This window comes from Montipora foliosa, chromosome 10 (genome assembly GCF_036669935.1).
Source record: "Montipora foliosa isolate CH-2021 chromosome 10, ASM3666993v2, whole genome shotgun sequence".
NCBI classification, from domain to species: Eukaryota; Metazoa; Cnidaria; class Anthozoa; order Scleractinia; family Acroporidae; genus Montipora; species Montipora foliosa.
In genome coordinates this window covers 8,229,475-8,250,016 of record NC_090878.1, presented here as the reverse complement: position 1 = coordinate 8,250,016, position 20,542 = coordinate 8,229,475, and the positions used below count along the sequence as shown (strand labels likewise).

General features: G+C 39.2%; 2 protein-coding genes across 2 annotated transcripts in view; one reads left to right on the top strand and one right to left on the bottom strand.

Moving 5' to 3' along the window:
- The window catches only part of LOC137973835 (E3 ubiquitin-protein ligase HECTD3-like), a 27,561-nt gene extending 18,172 nt beyond the window's left edge, over positions 1 to 9,389 (bottom strand). Inside the window, exons 1-5 of the mRNA XM_068820723.1 lie at positions 9,011 to 9,389; positions 7,284 to 7,435; positions 6,752 to 6,977; positions 3,135 to 3,250; positions 2,297 to 2,413 (exon numbers count right to left, since the gene is read on the bottom strand). Coding sequence (XP_068676824.1) covers positions 2,297 to 2,413; positions 3,135 to 3,250; positions 6,752 to 6,977; positions 7,284 to 7,435; positions 9,011 to 9,298 — 899 coding nt within the window. The 5' untranslated portion in view covers positions 9,299 to 9,389. The remainder of the gene's footprint in view (positions 1 to 2,296; positions 2,414 to 3,134; positions 3,251 to 6,751; positions 6,978 to 7,283; positions 7,436 to 9,010) is intronic.
- Positions 9,362 to 20,542, top strand: LOC137973834 (E3 ubiquitin-protein ligase Topors-like). Its single transcript, XM_068820722.1, has 7 exons — positions 9,362 to 9,866; positions 11,757 to 11,875; positions 12,757 to 12,983; positions 13,252 to 13,322; positions 17,180 to 17,318; positions 18,115 to 18,323; positions 18,780 to 20,542. The coding sequence occupies exons 1-7, from the start codon at positions 9,497 to 9,499 to the stop codon at positions 20,249 to 20,251; spliced, it is 2,607 nt and encodes an 868-aa protein (XP_068676823.1). The 5' UTR covers positions 9,362 to 9,496; the 3' UTR covers positions 20,252 to 20,542.

Sequence of the window (20,542 nt, the reverse complement as noted above, 5' to 3'; positions counted from 1 at the left end):
CTGGTTAATCCAGTTTATTGCTACGACTTACTAGTGCGAAAATTGTTTACATTACTCATGCTTTTTGCGAATTTTGAGTGTCATGAAATTACATCATTTGCGTGACATAGCTCCTTGATCATGAAGATTTTTCAACAACATATTGCTTTACTCTAACCCAAAAACATTCAGATAGTAAAAAACTTCATATTAATTTTATTCATCATTTCATTTGCTTTTGTGCTTGTCAGCATTGTGATTTGCGATAATTCTTAAGTCTGTTTTTCTATCTCACAGATGTTTAGATTTTCAATTACGTGGCCGCTCAACCTCACGATTGTGTAAATAGTTCATTCAACCTGACGTGAAAATAGATACGTCCTCAGGAACACGACAAAGAAGGCTTCCTGATCCGACAGATGAAATGTAAATATTCAGTTAAATATTACAACAAAATGAAAAAAACCAAAGACGGAAGTTTCTTGGCTAAAAAGTATGTTGTTTTACTCTGAAAACAACGAACAATTAACATTCTTTCCCGTGGTAGTTCATTCAGTTGACACAAGGTGATCCCGTGCACCTTTATGGTTGCCTAGCATGTGATCAATTTCTTCCTTTTGACAAAATGTTCATCATGACTTTTCCCTTGATTCATAAAAGTCAGAGGCTGCAGAAATTTTTGTGTTTTTACAATCAATTGCCATTAACCTTTCGATGAGAATTTGATTCAGAGTTATATAATTATAATTATAATTATAATTATATATTTTTCTTCATCTGTCTTTTGGCTTGTCTTTTACTCTTAATTCCTGGTTTTTATGGTACTTTTTGGTGCAAATGTAAAGCCAAAAAATGTTTTGACCTGGCATCAGATCAGACTGAAAAGATGAGGAATTATAAAGAGGAAACAAAATCTTCAGTCCTTCCTTAGTGTGTGCAATAAACGTTTGCTTAGTGCAACTGCAAGACATGAATGACATGCAACAAAATGTCCATCAGAGCAATTTGCAGTTAGGTTTTTTGCAGACTATTTATTTAAAGTTCTAAGAAATGAGTGAATTCTACTCAAGAGAGTGTTTTGTTATGTTTTAACTGAATTTATTACCAAAGCTTAAAAAACTAAAAGACCACAAAATGGGACACGACTGTCACGTGAATGCACTGAGTCGCACTTGTGATAGAAGGGACCTGTAGGATACCTCATGGAAAAAGGATTGAGCAAGAAACACATGTTGACTGTTTTATAGTTCAATAAATGTTGAGTTAAGTGGAAATGCCTTCGAATTGTTAATTAGTGATAAGGACATTTCAAAATAATTAAACATGTGAACGTGTGACTAGAGTAAAAGGCGCTCTACTGACCCCCCATTTGAAAAAAATAGCTGTCATGCTGCAGTTCATTACCACCCAATTCAGTGCCTTCTGTTTTTGTGTAACACGCACCACAGGCAACCCAGTGTACCCTTCATGGAGCATCTAGTTTCCAAAGAAACTGTGGTGCTGCGTCGGTGGGAGAGTGAAACAGGAAAATTTGGTTTTATCAAACGTGTTGATACAGGTTGAATTACCACCAAGAACAATTTGGAAAGCTGAAGTTTTGAGCATTAGCCCTTCGTCAGAGCAAAGGTGGTAATTCAACCTTTATTAACACGTTTGATAACAACAAATTTCCTAGTTTGTCAAATAAACCTGATATTTCAGGGCTCGAAATTAACGAAAAAATGCAGTCGCATTTTGCGACAACATATGAAAATTTAGTCTCAATTTTGCAAATTTTAGTCGCAAAATCATGATGTGTTGTCAGCGGTTTAGCAAAAAAATACAAGCCCACAATACATGTGTGTAAAGAAACCGCTGAAAATGGCGAATGATCGAAGGAATGGATGTAGCATCGCTGCTAAATTACTCTACAATTACGCTATCTTCAGAGAAAATTCACAGTGAGAAACAAAAGAATTTTGTCATTTATTTATTTATTTTAGCAAAAGTAGCAGCAAAGTGGCAACTGCTAACCCTTTTGTTTCGAAAGAGCAAAGGTGTGAAGCAATGAATATGTTCAAGACAAATGTAAGGAATTATTTTGACAAAAGAATTTGTTAATGAGATACAGCCTTTCAGGGCTTTTCATGGCCAATGAAACAAAATTAATACTATAAATGAATTAGCAAAAAAATCTTAGTAACTCTTGAAAAATGAACAAGTGAATTACACCAGTTAAAATGGGGCCAAGAACTATGTCCCTGCTGGAATTGAACCACAGTCCTGGCAACCTCACTCTTCAGCCACACGGAATCCAAATACTTTTATCTGAACTTACCCATCAATAAAGACTTCTCCAATCTCCTTCAGGTTTGACTGTGAATCTCCACCCACAACAACAACATGATGAGGCATGTAGTTGTCATCTTTGGCATCCACACCAATGAAAAGTTGCCTGCAAAATAATTACACATGTTGTATAATCAAATACATGTACACTGTCAAGCAAATACATAATTATTCAATAATTTAACTACAGTAAGCTGTTAAGTAAAAAGAACTATAGAAACCTCCACAAGATTTTATCCAATCATAAGACTGAAATCTGAATCTACAAAAGACTTTCTGCGAGCAATGGGGAATCAAGTTTCAAGCAGTTGTAAATTTAAATCATACAAAGCTCATATCATATAACGAAATATAATAATTATGAAGTGTTGTTCTATTATAATACTAAAGTTGCAATGGTCATTTATTACCGGACTATTTAAAATTTTATTCGTTAATGATGTCTTGGGCCTGAAAAGGAAGAGTATCTTTCAACTGGTTAAGTAAAACTAATTGTGACACTCTTGTGAGGGAGGGAGTTACAGTGTAACTGTGGTTATCAAAGCCTGCTGTAATAGGTGAACTACTGACTACTTTAACAGCACTGTTATAAGTGGTTTTCATGTTATGTCATTGCCACCATGTCGGTGAACAAAAACAGAAGATCTTTCATTAGCTCCTTTTGATCACCTACAAGCAATTGCACATTACATCATTGTTGCCTGTGTTTCTAGATGTTGGTTGCAAACCATCTAGTGAGCCTGTGAACATACATGTAACACGCAACTGTGATTTCATGACAGATCACCTGTAAAAGAGCAAAATCAACAGAGTTTGGAGATAATTACCTGATGACAGTTCCAGGTCTCATCATGAGCTTAATCCAGTGCCTCCCTTGGCTTCCATCTGATTCCCAATAAGTATCAGGATCCCCATCAGTCAGTGAATCTTTAGACTCTTCTTCCTTAATTAAAATTTCAGCAAGTAAAACAATAATAACAATTGTTATCTTGATGACTACATGTACATTATACCATTAGTCCTTAGTTTGGTTATCTCGTCATTGTAATACACCTGTTCAATACACCTTATTCCAAGATGGCTGCCATTTAAATATTCTTTTGTTTTTATTCATATTAGCCCTTGATGCCTCGTTCTTACGCTTAAAATTCAAAAGAATTTTCTATCTTGAACGAGGCAACAAGGGCCAATTTGTATCCACATAAATCAGCAGCCATTTTGGAATAAGGTGTATGTATATGTCATGATTGGGTGAATTTAATGCTCAGATTTAATTTACTGTATAGATGTAATAAGCTGATTCAACTTCTTCTTATTAAAATGCAATGGTAAATAAAGACATAAATGAATCCTAACTTTGATCTGAACAACGTACAGCACTATAAATGTAGCTTACAAGTTATATCATTGCAACAACATTGGTGGACGAAAACCATGGATCTCTCATACAGTTCTAAGCTCCTTTCGTTTGACCACCAGCATTGTTGCATACATGTGACACCATTTTTCCTGGTAAACATCTATATTGGAAAGAGGTGAGTGGCAGTGAAGCCACATCCTCACCTTGAATAATATACAGTAATGAAAATACAGCTTCTTTGTGACATCAAACAACATCAAGTTGGTGAGGAAAAAACTGTGAATCCTGAAGAGGTTTAGCCAGGACAAACGTTTCTTGGACTCTTGTTTGCAACGTTTTATCTATTGTTAGTTTTAACCCTTTTACTCCTAAGAGCCACACTTATAGATGACATTCTTACTCTGTCTAACGCCAGATGATTTTACTTGTCAATGGGGACCGCTTGGGGCTGAAGTTCTTATTGTAAGCAATGCCACGATTACGAATTATATTTCAACAATCTAATCACTAATCCTTATTTATACACCATAAGTATTTAATCGACGCTTTGATTGTGGGGTCGTGTCTAAATAATTAAGTAAAATAACTAATTTAAAATAAACAGGATATACACCAACTAAAATCATAAATTATTATAATGTTACGAGTTCGAATGTTTTGAGGAAAGGTAGCTTGCAAACTAAACTGAATGCAGGGTTGTCGGAACAACAACAAGAAGATTTATTCCAAAATGAACCTAGTTTCCACAAAGTAAAACTCTTAACAACACGTACTTGACAAACTTACATGGCCTCCGCCAACTTGAATAAACACTGCTTCTGTCACACTTGACTAAACACGGCTAACGCCAACTCTCTTCGCTTGTGAAAAACTAGTTAAAAAAACACTGCGCTTGGACTCGTCTACTTATATACTGTGACAATAAACTTCTAGAACTTTCTAAAATAGTAATCAATCTAATTATAGAAAGATTACAAAACACACCGATTTAGAAACGCTTACGCACGAACCTAAAAATAAACAAACTACAAACTCTCGCGAAGCTTCTAGACAGTAACGCTAGTCACGCAATGCCATTTTTCATAACATATAACTACTACAGCTTAAAATACTAGTCTAAAACCATAAAAGCTTAAAAATTCTAAAATACAAGGTGGTACTCTGGTATCGACTAATTTATTAACACTAATTATACTTAAAATCTTCCTCCCTTCTGTTTAATGTTTGAGGGGGGATGCAGTCGAAATCTAGATGTAGCAGAGCCTTTGACCGTCTTGCCATGATCGCATATTTCTTAACATTGTCTATATCATCATTAAGTTGAGAGACCAACCTGTTCCAAACTATTGCTCCTCACCGAGCTACAGAGTTCCTCATGTAGTTGGTGTTAAATCGAAGGACATCAATTTTCATTTTTTTCCTAGGTTGGTACCACTTAATGCTGTCATTGTTCTTAATAACAGCTGACAAAGTGCCTGGAGTCAGGTTACTGTGGATTTTATACATAAGGGCTAAAGAAGACCAATTATTAGCCTTTTTCATAAAATCTGCATTAGACATCTCCCAAGGTAGCTCAAAGATAATTCTCACAGCTCTACAATGCAGTGCTTGTAATGCCTAAAACCTTCCTTATTTGTGAGACCTCCCCATACTGATATACTATATACGATAGACAGCATGATTACTCTAAAATACAAGTCTAATGGCATTCTTTGGAAGAAATCTGCTATGTTATAACAAGTTTAACTTATCAACAAAGCCTTTTTTAACAACATTGACATGTTTGGACCAGTTAAGTTGATAATCTATCAACACGCCTAATAGACGAGAGTGTGAAACCCATTTGATGGTGTGCTGGGCCAATGTTAACTCTTGCAATGGGCCAGTGAATCTTCCACGATGGAGAAACATTGCTTCACATTTCTTTGGATGAGGCACAAGGGAGTTTGTTTCACACCAGTATAGACAGCTCTTCTAAAGCTTAGTTAAGTTCGGAAATTACTGCGTCGATAGAATCACCAATGCAATATAGAGTAGTATCATCAGTAAGTTGTCACAGAGGTTAGAGCTTCAGGTAAATAGCTTGTGTAAAGAGAAAATAAGGTCGGTCCCAGAACAGAACCCTGCCATATTTCAGATTTAACAGTGTTAAGATCTGATGCTATACCATTAAGGACAATATATCGTTTTCTGTTGGCAAGGTAACTGCACAGCCAATGAAGGAGCACTCCATTAATTCCAAAGTCATTTTCTAATTCATGTAATAGCACATTATGGGAGACAAATTTGAATGCTTTTTGGAGATCTACCAGTACTACATGTATACCAACAACTCAACGGAACGCAACTCTTGCAACATTGTTGGACACAACATGTTGCATACGTTTGGCCACTCTGTTGGGATATACATGTATGCAACATGTTGGATCAAATTTGAAAATGGTCAAAATTTGTGTGCACCATTTTGGATGTTGCATGATGCTGTACTCATTTGGCCAGGTTCACACAACATTGTTGCATTAGGGCATGCGTGCTAGGTCCATATTGCATTGAAAATGTTGAAAATGTTGCGTGCATTTGGCCAGCCCATTCAACACATGCCACAACATCATGCAACAATTTTACAAGATGTTTTGTTGAAATGTTGTGAGCATTTGGCCAGACCTTAAGGTACATGAATAGAAATCTAAAGTATAGGCAACCTGTAGCCCTTTCTTTCAGTCTCAAAACCAGAAGTGAGTTACCGGTATATACAGGTACATTAGAAATTCTGGGCAGATGTGACAAATAAGCTGGCCTATAAAACAAAAAATTTAGAGGGTCTGATGAATGAAAGTTTTGTATTGCTTGCAACTGAGTGGCTTCATAGCTATAGCTCAGTTGGTAGAGCATTGCACAAGCATTGCAGAGGTCATGGGTTTGAATACCATTGAAGCTGTCTGAATATTTGAGGTGTCTATAAAGTAACAAATAATTATAATAGCTTACAATAAATCGTCCAGTTACATGTAAGTAAGTGCAAGGATCACGTTTATCTTTCACAAATAATTATCAGGAAACAGATGATTATGACACACAACTTACAGATGAAACTTGCACTGACTCCACATATCTGCTAATATTTCCAAGAGATGCTTCATGATTGTTCACATGCTCAGCCATAAATTTGGCCAGTTCTTCATCAGCTTCCAAACACCACTTTGGTGGAGGAGAGCTTAATTGACGCACAGCTTCTTTGTCCTCATATCTTTCTATAGAAGGTGGTTCTGATACTCTGAGTGAATAACATATTTCCACTGCCTCTTGCCAGCTATACATTCCAGAAAAAATTAATTTAACCTCTTACTAAACAAGTTTAAAGGTCTGTATTGTGAATAGCCATCTGCAATTTTTCTTTTTCTCTGTATGGCCAGAGTGTGAGGGCTGTAAAAATAATATAAAATTAAAATGGAAAAACAAGGGGTCACAATATTTTAATATGGACTAGGAAAACAGAGTTTTTGCAATGACAGTCTTGATTATAAAAAAATCATGTGTACATGCAGTTTATCAATAACCTTGGTAAAGGAGTCACGAAGATTACTGTAGAAGCCACAATAATTGTCATTTTACCTACCTCTTAACAGCTTTTTGTTTCTCCTTTCGCAGTAACTTCACATCTGTTGGTTTAAGGTATGGTGTACCTACACCACTTTTAGAATCATAAGGTACTGCAAGAACCCAACCCTCTTTAACTTGTTTACCAGAGCAATACTTTTGCAGGGTTTTCTGCAAAAACAAGTAATAGCAACTTGCAGTTTAGAAACAGGTATATGTGCCACTGCACGTACACATGTATTTGACATTGCAAGGGAGTAACTGGTTACAGGAAACAAAACAACATGCCTTTGTGATGCAAAGTGTGTCTACAAGGTATTCATCTGATGTCACAAATGCCAACGATTATTAACGACTCTCAAAAACTATGGACAACACTGAAGTTTGAAAGGAAATGTCATCTTGCAGTGTGTGTCCACAAAGGCCCCCTCCTGCACAAAGACTACTCTATGGAGTGATCATGAGAAACTCAGTAGATACTATACTCCACTAGGGGTGAACCTTGATTGCTTTGTTTAAGGGAAAGATGCCAAAAATATAGTAAACAGGTCTGAAACGTAACAAACAGATAAATTATGTTGTTATGGTTAATGTTTAGGGATGTACATGAAATAGGCCTTTTGCAACTAACGATCACATGGTACAAAATCTGCCATGCTGGAGGGCAAGCTCATTATTATTCTCCCACTGGGACATTAAAACAAAGAGACCTGAACCAGTCAACCTTGACTTGCCTTTGTTTTAATGTCCCAGTGGGAGAATAATAATGAGCTTGCCCTCCAGCATGGTGGATTTTGTACCATGTGATCGTTAGTTGCAAAAGGCCTATTATATATAATTCAGGGATTAGAAAATCAATGTTTTTTTAAAGAATCTACAAGGTCAGACAGGAGCAGATCATGAGAATTTAAGATGTCAATTTCACGGCAATGAATACGTACACGTACAAGGAGGGTTACATTTTTGGAAACATTGGCCATGTAGCACTTGTATTTCCACAGAATTAACTAATGGATGGTAATGTGAAGTGCTAGTTTTCTACCCATGTAAAACATGAGCATTAGCCCTACTAATGGAATTAGGCCCACACAAGGACAGAGAAAAACTCTGACTAGGGTGGGAATTGAACCCACGACCTTCGGGTTAGATCTGCTCTAACCCGAAGGTCGTGGGTTTAATTCCCACCCTGGTTAGAGTTTTTCTCTGTCCTTGTGTAGACCCAATTCCATTAGTATGTCTCATGGTCACATGGGTAGAAAACTAGCACTTCACATTACCCTCCCAGGTGTGGATCCAGGGGAGGTGAAATGGGTGAATTTTAACCCCCTCCCCCCCCCCCCCCCCTTTTCTTATCCCTCAAACACCTCAACCAGGCTTTGGTTCTATTACATTCTTCACCCCCCATTTCAAAATCCTGGATCCACGCCTGCCTCCAGTAATTACTTAATAAGTACTACACAGCCAACGTTTGCAAAAACGTAACCCTCCTTGTAAGCCCAGATTGATCTCCTTTAGGGGTTTAATTCACAATTTCCGACGAGCATCCCCACCCCTTCCGGGTGGTGTACTTTCTCTTTTAACGTGTGATGTTATTTTTTTGTTGTTGTTTTTGCTGTAAAAGGTTCGGAAATTCAATTTCAAACTTCATAAACTAACTTCTTATATTTGGTTTACTTCTCCAGGAATACAGGTGAGCCTAATTTTTAAACAAAGTTCTTTCATTCACTATTTCCGACATAAGCTTACCTGGCAAAGTCTTATCCAAGAGCCATCGTTGTTAAAAAATTCATCTCCCGACGCAAATATCTGCAGAGAAGAGGTAGTTGGAAGCTCTCCTACGCACTGAGAGTCTTTATGAGGCTTCTTGTGAATGCTCAACGCTGACGGATTCTTGCATTCTTCGCGGGAATATTCAACTTCCGACGGGACAAAACATAGAGGTAAAGGTAAGCTTTTTGCTTGTTCTATGCGTTTTATGCTCTCTAGTAGACACCTTATCCTTGCAAGACGTCGTCTTGCTGGTTCATTCTTCATTCCTTCGGAAAGTGAGATTGAAAGATCAAACAACAACCGAAAACTACAGAAGGTCAACTGGCGGCCATATTAACCAATCTTGACATTGGACAGTACTTGGTGTAAGACTGACTGTTATGTCCAGAACAAAAAAACCCTTAATAGAACATTTACTTTTCGTCAGACGTTGTCATATTTGCTGGTAACTTTTTCTTTGTGATGGAAGTTCAAGACAGCCACCCAAGAGGGAGCAACCAAACCGAAGTCAGTGAACCTTTTGTAGCAGGCGAATCTTCGAGAACGAATTTTCAAGACATTAATCATGCTGAATGTACAAATGGGACTAATTCGCTGCAGATTTCTTACTCGCCATCGAGTTCCTGTCTTGGGGCAAACAGCACTGACGAAGATCGACAGATCGCTGAAGTTACCAAAGGGAAAAGCAAGCAAAAAGCACCTCAACAAGGAAATGAACTTTCTCAAAGCTCTTCTCAGGGTTCTTATGCAACGAAAAATCCTCAGATGGATGTTACGTGTTCGGTCTGCCTCAGTGAATTCGACAACAAAGCTTTCCTCGACAAGTGTTTTCGTATCCTTGTCGCTGCTTGGTTTCCTGTGCCGGCCACGATCGTTTTGCCCGAAATCATCTGGCTCTTCTGCGCGCCCACCCCCTTCTTGAAACGTTTTTGAGTTAAATTCTTTTTGATCTTTTGTTCAAGGTGTTCAAAGTTGTCCAGGCGTCTCTTGCCTAACAATTTAGAACCATCCCTTCTGGGGTGGTCCTAATATCACCAAAATGAATAAGTTCAATCAAACAATTAAGTGCTCAGGGCTGGGTGACATGACCCTGGTGATTTTGGGCGAAATGAGCGGATACCCAAGCCCCAGTTCTCCAATGCTAAATTTTGTCTAAGTGAATATATATAACTGCCAGCTGTACAAAATTGAGCAACTTCTCAAACAACAGTCGCCTGACTGTTGGTAAACTGTTGGCAGACAAATAGGAAACAGTCAACTGACTATCAGATCATAAATAGTCAAATGTTTCAAGAAAGATGTTTACCAACAGTCAGGTGACAATTTGCTACCAATAATTGGTGAACTGCTGTTTGCTGGGCACTCAACTGTTCGTTACATGTGACATGCCATAGTTACTAAAACAAGGAATGACCTACAATGACCAACAGTGAGTGCTCTACAATGAGCTACAAACACCTACTGTAATCTACAATGACCTACAATGGCCTCCTTAAATGACTTATAATCAGAGAAAAACAAAAGAGGATCAGGGTGAAGAGTTTGGTGAGTGGATCCATTGTGCGTTGTCATGCAACGCTTTTAGTCCAGCAGCAATTACAATACGCATGTGGCCTTGAAGGCAGAAATAAACTGCAAAAAGACCATTGGATGGTTTTCCTTTGTTTTAAAGCTAAATTGAAAATGTACAAATTTCAAGGCTTTGCTTGGCAAGGATAAAATCTTAATTAGAGCAGGAAAAAATGAAGAGAAGTTATTCTTCCCATAATGTTTTGTTTGGTTTAGAGTGCACAATGAAAATTTTCAACTTGCACAGCCACAAAGTTTTGATTCGGTTAAAGCGCAGAGTGAAATGTTTTTAGCCTTTGTAGTGCAAACATGCTGCAGTGCCCTCAGAGCTGCAAATTATCTTTTATTTTAGGTCATTTGGTACTTTTAGCTTACAATGGTACTCATTGTAGGTCATTGTAGGTCATTGTAGCTCACTGTACATGTGTGGGTAATTGTAGTAAGTCACTGTAGCTCATTGTACAATGTAACATATTGTAGATCGTTGTAGGTCACTGTAGGTCATTCCTTGTTTTAGTAACTACTGTGAAGTGCTGGTATGGCTTTCCTCTCTTGACTTTTGAATGGGAGAAGTTTAGGGTTTTCAACCCAACGTTGATGAAGTATGATATGGTTGTCAGGTAATTGACATCCTTCCAATATACAAGGCATCCATGCATGGAGTCAAGCGGGTGATGTGTTTGTCATGTTTCTGTCATCTCTTGGACACATTGCTGCAGGTTAATCTTTGTTCCACCAGAGTCCTAAATCATTATTCCCCCCCCCCCCTGAAAACATCCAGTTTTAACTCTAACTCAAACCTAACCCTAAAGTCATTCATTCATGACTCCCAAAGAAATTTAACCCAGACCTAAACCAAAGCAAACACACAAGATACACCAGGCTTCATCTGATTGTAGCTTCTTGGAATAATGCATTTCCCTGGCAAGCATTCCTTTATTCTCTATCCGTACATGTAGAATGCATAACAAAAACTCTTTTGAGCTCGTTTGCTTATGGAGATGCTAGTTAATGTGTGTAAGGTATCCAACTCTCTTAGGCTTCAACTGAGTGGAACAATGTATTCCTAGTACTAGCTTTGGATAGCAGACTATTTACATCTAAGTAATGGTACCTCACACCATGTGTATTTTGCCTTAAGTACAATTATTAGATGCTTTTTGCTACTTTTGTATATTACAATGGTCTGAGATAGTCAGGACATGCCCTCTGTGTAAGTCAAGCTTCACTTCCATTATACACAGTGTGAAATCTATGACTGATTACCAACAGGTAGGGGCTCAGTCTACAACTAAATTTATAATTTTTTTTTTGATTTGCTTCTCTATTACTTTTTGTGCACTAGCTCATAACCAGCTAGTACTAGATGTACATGAAGATACAAAAGATACAAGTACATGTATACCGGTAATTACCATTCACTGGTTACACTGCAAATGGGCAATGGTTGTGTTCATTGTGAAATTTACATTTTTATAAAAATTATCATGGTAAGCTTGATTGTATATAAACAGATTTGCATTAACATTTTTAATTATTCTGAAATGAAGATACATACAGCGACTATTTTATCTTATAAAATAATTAGGATAGTACCTGCACTCTCATTGCTCAATAGCTGTATTTAGATACGGCTGTGACATGACATGAATTTTGATTGGTTACCGGTATATGTTGTCAGATGTACATTTTGATTGGCTGGTAGGAAGTATGAGCGTGTATCAAGAAAATCAATTAAGAAACCAGCATTTTCTTTCATTTGTCAAATTATTTTTGAGAAATATTTTATAAAAGCAATAGAGAACTTTTTTCTGTTTTTACACAGCCTCATCTAAACACTTAAGGAGAATTCTCGACAGTTATGCAAACCCTAGACTGTGTCTCAGGTTTGCATAACTGTCTCAAATTTTCCCAACTCCCCCTTATGTTTAGATGGGGCTATGTGAATACAGAAAAACTCTGCTACTGCTTAAATATTTGATGCACCAATGATTCCAATTCATTTCAGGGATACAACTAATTACTTGCAAGAGATTTATTGCTGTAACATAACATGCACAAATGCTTAGTTTGATTAATTTGGTGTTTGAGACAGTTTTTAACCACTCTCAGGATTACTTTATAACCTTTGTTACTTTTTCGTTGCGTTTCAGCACTATCTCTCAAAACCTGAACTTGTTGCTCCATTAAACGAGTCTCAAAATGACGGAAGACACTTTCGCTACAGAACAACCCGAACAGAAGCGAGGCGACAACAACGTGAGACTCTAAGGCAATGGGGTGTGAATGAATCTGATGCAAGGGGTCGGCGAGCTCAGCCTCGTCACACTCAGTCGTTTGCCCAAAGAAATAGAGGGGTTATTAGCCAAGAGAGAAGAAGGTTTGTAGGCTGGGATTATTTAAGACTACAGGCAGCAATAATGCAGTTGAATAATTTAAATGTCTACAATTACAGGTTTTGAGTATTCTTCTATTTGTTTGTATGCATTGAAACACCCAAGCTGTTGGGCATTGGGTCTATGTTTGTAGCTTTGCAGGGCACTCCGGATATGAGACCCAAGGCTGAATCCTGCACCTTTTAGTTTTCTATCCACTAGGTTCCTAAACCCAATACACCAAAAATAAGTAACAGTGTTATTCTCATACAGGGCAATTTACACAAGCAATATGTGGGTGCAAGGAGTAACTCAAGGTGGTCGTCCACGACAGCGTGACATATGTGAGTTGAAGTTGAAAAAACAGTTATTATTTTTAATACTACTGAAAGTACTTACATGTAACAAAGTTCTTCCAGTGTATGTAAGGATTCTTTGTTGTCCCCAAAGAGGCTCCTGCTGTCTAGTGATGAATAATTCTTTGCGTTGGTGGTAGTTTCTCCTCCCTGGTTGAAATACATCACTTCTGTCTTCTTGGAGTTAAGACATAATCCAATGTTTGCTGCTTCGAGGTCCACTGATGCCAGTATTTCTTGAGCTTGATTTGTCTTCACTGTGGTGATGGCTATGCCATCAGCAAAGTCTGTGTCAGTTATGACCACTGGATGATGACAACGACTCCTCCTTCGATCAATCTTAATGCAAACTTCTTTCTCTCTCCCATCTATGTCTCATCTCATTGCATAGTTCAGCACGATAGCGAAGATGTATGGTGCCAAGGTATCTTGGAAGGTCCCTGAGAGACCCTACAATATTACACATTCTTATTTAAAGCCAAATCAGAGACCTTTGAGTTCTTGGCAGCATGGGACTGGAACATATTACTGAAGGAAGTTAGAGAACTAAACAGTTATTATTATTATTATTATTATTATTATTATTATTATTATTTGATTCTCTCTAGTTGTTGGGTGTTCTACGGGGTAATATTTATTGTGTCTTAGCAACTCCTCGTATCTTAGAGACACAACACTTTCCGCAACAGGTGAGCAGTTCCAAGGATGGCGGATAATTATTGTACACTTCAAAGGAAGTCAGGCTTGCCAAACCACGTCTTTGCGCCTTTTGATATGCTTCCAAGAGCACCAATCACGATTGGTATTATTGTGACTTTCGAGGCTCCATGAATCCTGATGATTTCAAATGCTAGTTCCTGGTACTTTTCAACCTTCTCCTCTTCAGTTCTGGTGATGTTCTGGTCTGCTGGCACAGCTATATCAACAAGTGTCCATTTCTGTGTGTCTTATGCATTAGAGTAATATCTGGCCGATTATGTTTCAGCACTTTGTCTGTGTAGATAGTCATGTCCCAGGTACGGTAATCCTCACTTCTCCATTTTCTGCAGTTGGCAAGGGTTGATTGTCATTACACTCTATCCCATACTTCCTGCACATCTCCCAGTGTACCTGCAGGGCCACCTTGTCGTGGTGCTTCCTATACTCTCTCTGGGCAAGCTTCTTGCATCCACTGACAATGTGTCTTACTGTTTCAGTGGTATCTCTGAGGTCTTATCTATGCTGTACTTGATCGAGTTTGTTCTTAAAGCTTGTTCCTGAGCAGCAAGAAGAAAACCTTCTGTCTCCTTTTTTAAGAATCCATTCCTGAGCCATCTCCAAGACTCCTCTCCAGCTTCATCTGATATTCGTTGGAGAAACGCACCATGTAGGGCTTTCTCCTTCCAGTTTTTAAATTTCTTGTCTTTCCTCCTCCTCTCATAGACCTGAAGACTCTCTTCTTCAAGAATCACTTTCTCCTTCAACGCAGCTTGAAGCATCCACTCTGTGCTCTCTCTTAGGTAGCCATGAAGGGATTTGCTCTCCCTTCTTACACACTCCTCGATGCTGATCAGTCCTCTTCCCCCTTCCTTTCTCGGCAGGTACAGCCTCGCAACATTACTCCTGGTGTGCAGACAGCCATTCATTGGCAAGGTCTTCCTAGTTCTTCTATCCATGTTGGCTACCTCCTCCATTGTCCAGTCCACAATCCCCGAACTGTAGCGTACTACAACTACAACCCAGGTATTGATGCCATCGATCAAATTTCCTCCATTGAGTTTTGATCTACACAACTTCTTGACTCTTCTGATATACTCCAATGTTATCTTGCCTTTCATCTTGGTGTTGAGAGTCCGGTCCAACTGTAAGATACCAAGGTATTTGTAGCCTTCCTTCTTTATTTCCTCGATATGCTGCTAGTTGGTTAGTACTATTCTGCAACTGCCAACTTGTCTTCCCCTTCTCATTTCCAGGACAGCACACTTGTCTAGCCCAAACAACATCTTAATGTCTTGCGAGAAGATCCTTACTACTTGAACAAGTGAGTCCAGTTGATCTTTGCTAGCTCCTTACAGTTTCAGATCATCCATGAATAGTAGGTGGTTAATGTCCTTTGCCAGTTTGTATCCAGCTCTTATTTTTCATAGTACCGGTACTAGGGTCAAGGGTAACATGATCACTATAAACAGTAGTGGTGACAAGGAGTCACCTTGGAAAATTCCTCTCCTAATGTCCACCTGCCTGAGAGCCGTTCCTCCTTATGTCGATGCTGTCTTCCAGTTCACTATGCTGTTGCTGATTATAGAGATCTCTATTCTTGGCAGCCTTAACCATCCCCAGGCATTTCAGGGTCCATGAATGCGGCACCATATCATATGCCTTCTTGTAGTCTATCCAAGCCATTGACAAGTTTGTCAACCTTCTCCGGCAGTTCTTCAGGATTGCCTTGTCTACAAGCAGTTGATCTTTAGTTCCTCGGGATCCCTTCTTGCACCCCTTCTGTTCATCTCTTAGCAGTCCATTCCTTTCCAAATGGTGGTATAAGTTCTCTCCCATAACTCCTGTCAAGAGCTTCCACATTATGGGTAGGCAGGCAATAGGGCAGTAGTTGCTGGCCTGGGCACTAATTATTATTATTATTATTATTATTATTATTATTATCATCATCATCATCATCATACATACAAACATACATACTTAATTGACCTCTCCCCAGAGGGGCTTTTCAGGGCCAACGAATCAACGAAACAACAGAACACAGCAACTGTTAAGAATCCCAACTGGCCAGAGGCAAACCAGTTGGCTATTTACAAGTGCAGCTGGGAAGTTGAACCAAGGACTACCAGGATCAAATTCAACCAGTGGTCAGAGCGGGTCTTGAACTCGGGATCTCCGGATCTCAAGGCAAGCGCCCTAACCACTGGGCCACACTGCCTCCCTGCAAAACCCCTGCCTGCATTTCAAAGAAATCAGTTTCTCCATCAGGAGTTATGACTCTCCTGGTAAAGTAAGCCAATTGCATCAGTTTTTCTGGAATGCCGTAAGCACATAGAATCTGCAGCATTCTTCCCCTGTGTACACTCTTAAAGACCTTTGTGAAGTGTATGAATACCAGAACAGTTTTTAAGTTATGACTTTTCACACCTTCAATTAGTAGAGCCTGCACAACTGGCTTCTCTAATAGACAGAGTCTAGCTATGAAAGACTCAGTTAGCTGTCGAAGGTTCACTTGGTAGTTTGTCTTCTATAGTAAACAAATTTGCTGTTTGCAGGTTATTTTAGTTTTTCCCCTCACTTTTCCTTCATTAAAATTGGGTTAAGTCTGCGCAGCAACGTACCTCAAGCTTGTTGGCTTGTTTGCCTTTGTACAATGCTCGCGAACCATTTACTCTTGTCCGATCTAGCACGTGCTGTTTACCACTCAGCTCTAATTAGTGCTGGGGAGATATGTGAGGTTGTTCTGTCACGCAATCCGGAAGTTGCATAGGCTAACCAGCCGCAAGGCAGTGTTCCCCTCAAAAATGCCAATACATCTGTTGTCTTGTTCTATTGCACCTTGTACATGTATTAAAATGTATGTGTTTAAAAGCGAATTATGTTGATACCAAGGTACATTGACATTAATGATAATTTTATTCAAATTAAAAAATAATAAATTGTATGAAACTGTAGTTTTCTTGGAGGGAGTGTTACCTCTCCACGGCCTCAATTGCTGTATCCCCCTACAAAACAATCCAGTCAAACATAACAATAACCTTACTGTGTCCTGCTCATTTTGCAATAGTCAACATCATATATCTATTTTTAACTGGTGTATTTAGCTATCATTACTTTGATGCATAATAAAATTATCTTTTCCCCCTTAGCACCAGAGTTTTTTCGAATCAATCCTGCGTGTACACATCGCCTTATTCCCTGGCTCACAAGAGATTTAAGGGTACTCTTAAATGATGATGAAAGCCATGTTGGTTTTGTGCTTCAGATTATCCTCTCCCTCATTGCCAAGTATGTAAGAAGATTTCATTTTCATTGAATCCTTGTATATACACATTACCAAATAACTGTTCTATGTTTAAATATACACATAGAATCTTTACTCAGTGTGGCCTCCTGTGCAGAGTGATTATATTTTGTTGTAAACCTTGACCAATCAAAATGCAACCCCTACGGTACCTTGCCACTAGGGTACATCACAGTTATGAGCTTTAGCGACCAGGTCTTACTGTGAATGGTATTATGGCAAGGGGTGGTGACCTTGTTTGGGGGGGGGGGGGGTGGGGAATTTACATATGAAGGGGCAGGGATGGTTTTTGGAAATGTTAAATCAAATCTGGGCTTGGTCTAGGTTAGGCTTTTTCGACACCTAGAAGAGACCATATTTAAAACTGTATTAAATATATAATATATTTTTATCATTTCTTTACATGTAACCCTAAACGAGACCTTAACGGATATGGGCTACATATGATGGTATTTTGCCCAGAACACGCTAAGTGAGACAAAAATCTGAAATTTACACCCTTTAGCAAGGCGACATCCCCGCTCTTTTCATATGCGAGTGCCCCCTCCCCGGGTTTCACATACTTTACTGCTTTTGCCAAACAAATCATCTTGACTCCAACCTTGGGTTGCCTGTGAGAAAAGAGGATTCGAGATCCACAGGCTACATCTGTATGTAATGAGTAGAGTACATTGTTTTACCTTTTTAAGAAAGCCGATCCTGACAAACAAGTCGCGTCTTGTGCCTTTTCTCATTTCCACTCGGTTTGACTAATGAAATTTTATAAATAATTTGTTTTAGGGTTGAGCTGAGCTCTGAGGAGTTTTGCCATCAGCTGCGGCCTTTTCTGTTTGACAAAACAGAACATTTTATTCATGAGTTCGTGAGCTTTGCTCGCTCACCGTTTGATCTAAATGCTTATGACGAGCGTGCGCAGTACAGCTGGCCAGATGAATCGGATGCGGTTCCAGTTAGAGACACGCCAACAGTATTTCACAGTAGCGCCACAGGTTTGAGTGACTCTCATTAGCTTGGTACTACGTAGTGTTGTCTTTCCGATCTCGGAAAATGCCCAAGATATAAGAATAAGAAACTAGTTTCTTGAAAGTATCCAAGGTACATTCTCGATCAACGTTTTGGTATTCCTGACTGAAGTTTGATAAAAAATTGACGAAAACTCTTTGAAAAGACAAAGACCAAGTGGAAGATATTACAAAAAAAATTATGTAGAGGAAAGGCTTCGTAACTTTGTTTCGAATGTTCAGTAAGAGGTGAAGGAATGACCAGGTGGCTCAGACGGTAGAGCATTACAGCCTTTATGGCACAGTCACGTGTTCGAGTCCCTTTCAAAGATCGTTTTTTTAGGCTTACTTTGCATCTTCTCAAGTTTCACTAAAATGCGATGATCATTATTAGCTTCGACTAGACACTTAAATAAAGTTCCTTTCCTTTCCTTTCCTTTCCAGATTGGCAATCTCCATTACCCGGCCCATCCGGAGCATCTCTCTTGGAACTGTCGCAAACGGAATGGAATTTCGATTCCCCAGTGCCTCACAATGAAGTCGCCGGTTGGTCTCCTGTGTCATCTCCAGGGACCACTCCTCTGAACACGTCGAGCTTGTTTCAGACCGTGACCATTTCATCAAGTTCCGATTCGGTATTGAGCGCACATTTAGAAAACGAGGATAATATGAACGACGCCTCTCCTTCTACTTATTTTTCCACTGATGCCACACACAGGGGAGGTTCATCTTCTGTGTTAGAACCAACCAATTTGGATGATACTGAGAGGCAAAGGAGAGCACAAAGTCACCGACATCACCACAAACACAAATATAGACACGAGCGAAAGCACAAGCGGGGGCATTCATCAAAACATCGTTCAAATACACATGCGCATCGGTCAAAAGAAGACTTGATAATGCCGGGGCCAAGCGACCGTGTGTCAGTTGATTCGTCGGTTTCTGACAAACCAGTCGAAGTCATTGTCATTAGGGATAGCAGTGCCTCGGGAGATACTTCTGACCTTTGTGAAGATTCTGAGCGCAATGACCTTGCAGGGAATGGATCAAGAAGACGATCGCGGTCGAGATCTAAGGAAATAATGAGGAGGAAGTCCCTGCGAAAATGCAATCATCGGTGTCGCTCAAGGTCAAGGGATAAAGGAAAGAAAAACCATTGGTCGCGATCTTCCTCGGGATATTTTGAATCATACTCGCGATTCGACTACCATTCCGCGTCCAATAAACACAACCACAGGAAGTCACGTGACCGTTCAAAGCGCAAAAGTGATAGGTCGCATTCTCATTCCCCAAGGCGTTCTGAAGCTCGCTACGAGGAAACATGTCCCTCGAAAAGGGTCAGCCGATGGCAAAGTGAAATTAATGTTGTCAAGAAGGAGAAAAAGTGTCGAAAAAAGAGTAGGTCGCGGTCGCGGTCTCCATCTAGGTCACACTCTCGATCTAAAGGAGATTCAAGAACATCCTCTAAACACATGAAAAACAGGGAACATTGTTCTCGATCAAGAGGAAAGACCTCTTCGATTCATACAGTTGGTAGACGTTCACACGGTTCAGTTTCGTGTTCTTTCCGGAAATCGCAAGCTCAAGAGGTTTCTCCCTCACGAGCAGACTGTTATCCAAGTTCAAGGACTTCCATGTCACGTTCACCATCACCAAAGCACACCGGCAGGTCTTCAAAGTCACGCCACATGTCAAGTTCTCCTTCTTATTCGCGCGACCAAGAATTGTTAATCTCACCCACGTCGGAGCCAAGAGAGTCAAGTTCTCTTGGCAGTGAAACCATCGTGAGAGAAATTGAGGACTTGGAATATCGAATCGCCACTGATAAGAAGCGACTTTTACAGCTCCTTATCAAACAAGAGAAGAGTAAAGGAGAACAAAAAACTGTAAAGTGCTTGTCGCGCAAAAAGGATTAATCATCATCCAGTTAATGATTATTTCTTCTTTTATTGTCAACAAATTTAAATTTTAAAAAATGAGTTAGCCAACTTTTTTTACAGGCAACGAGGAGTAATTATTTTCAAATTAAAAAAAAAGAGCTAGCCAACTTTTTTTACAGGCAGCAAGGAGTTTTTATTTTCAAATTTACTACTTACTACCTTAACATCTTCTGACAACTTGAGATTGTGACGTTAACGCAGATAACAAACCTGTGATGGTTTTTGACGGTGTTTTTTCGTCCTTTCAAATATATTTTACGTCAATCG

Bases quoted from the DNA above. Each gene is read 5' to 3' on its own strand.
- LOC137973834 (XM_068820722.1), top strand. From the start codon at position 9,497: ATGGAAGTTCAAGACAGCCACCCAAGAGGGAGCAACCAAACCGAAGTC. The intron at 12,984-13,251 runs GTTTGTAGGCTG...ATTCTCATACAG, and splicing joins ATTAGCCAAGAGAGAAGAAG to GGCAATTTACACAAGCAATA. The intron at 13,323-17,179 runs GTGAGTTGAAGT...TTTCCCCCTTAG, and splicing joins TCCACGACAGCGTGACATAT to CACCAGAGTTTTTTCGAATC.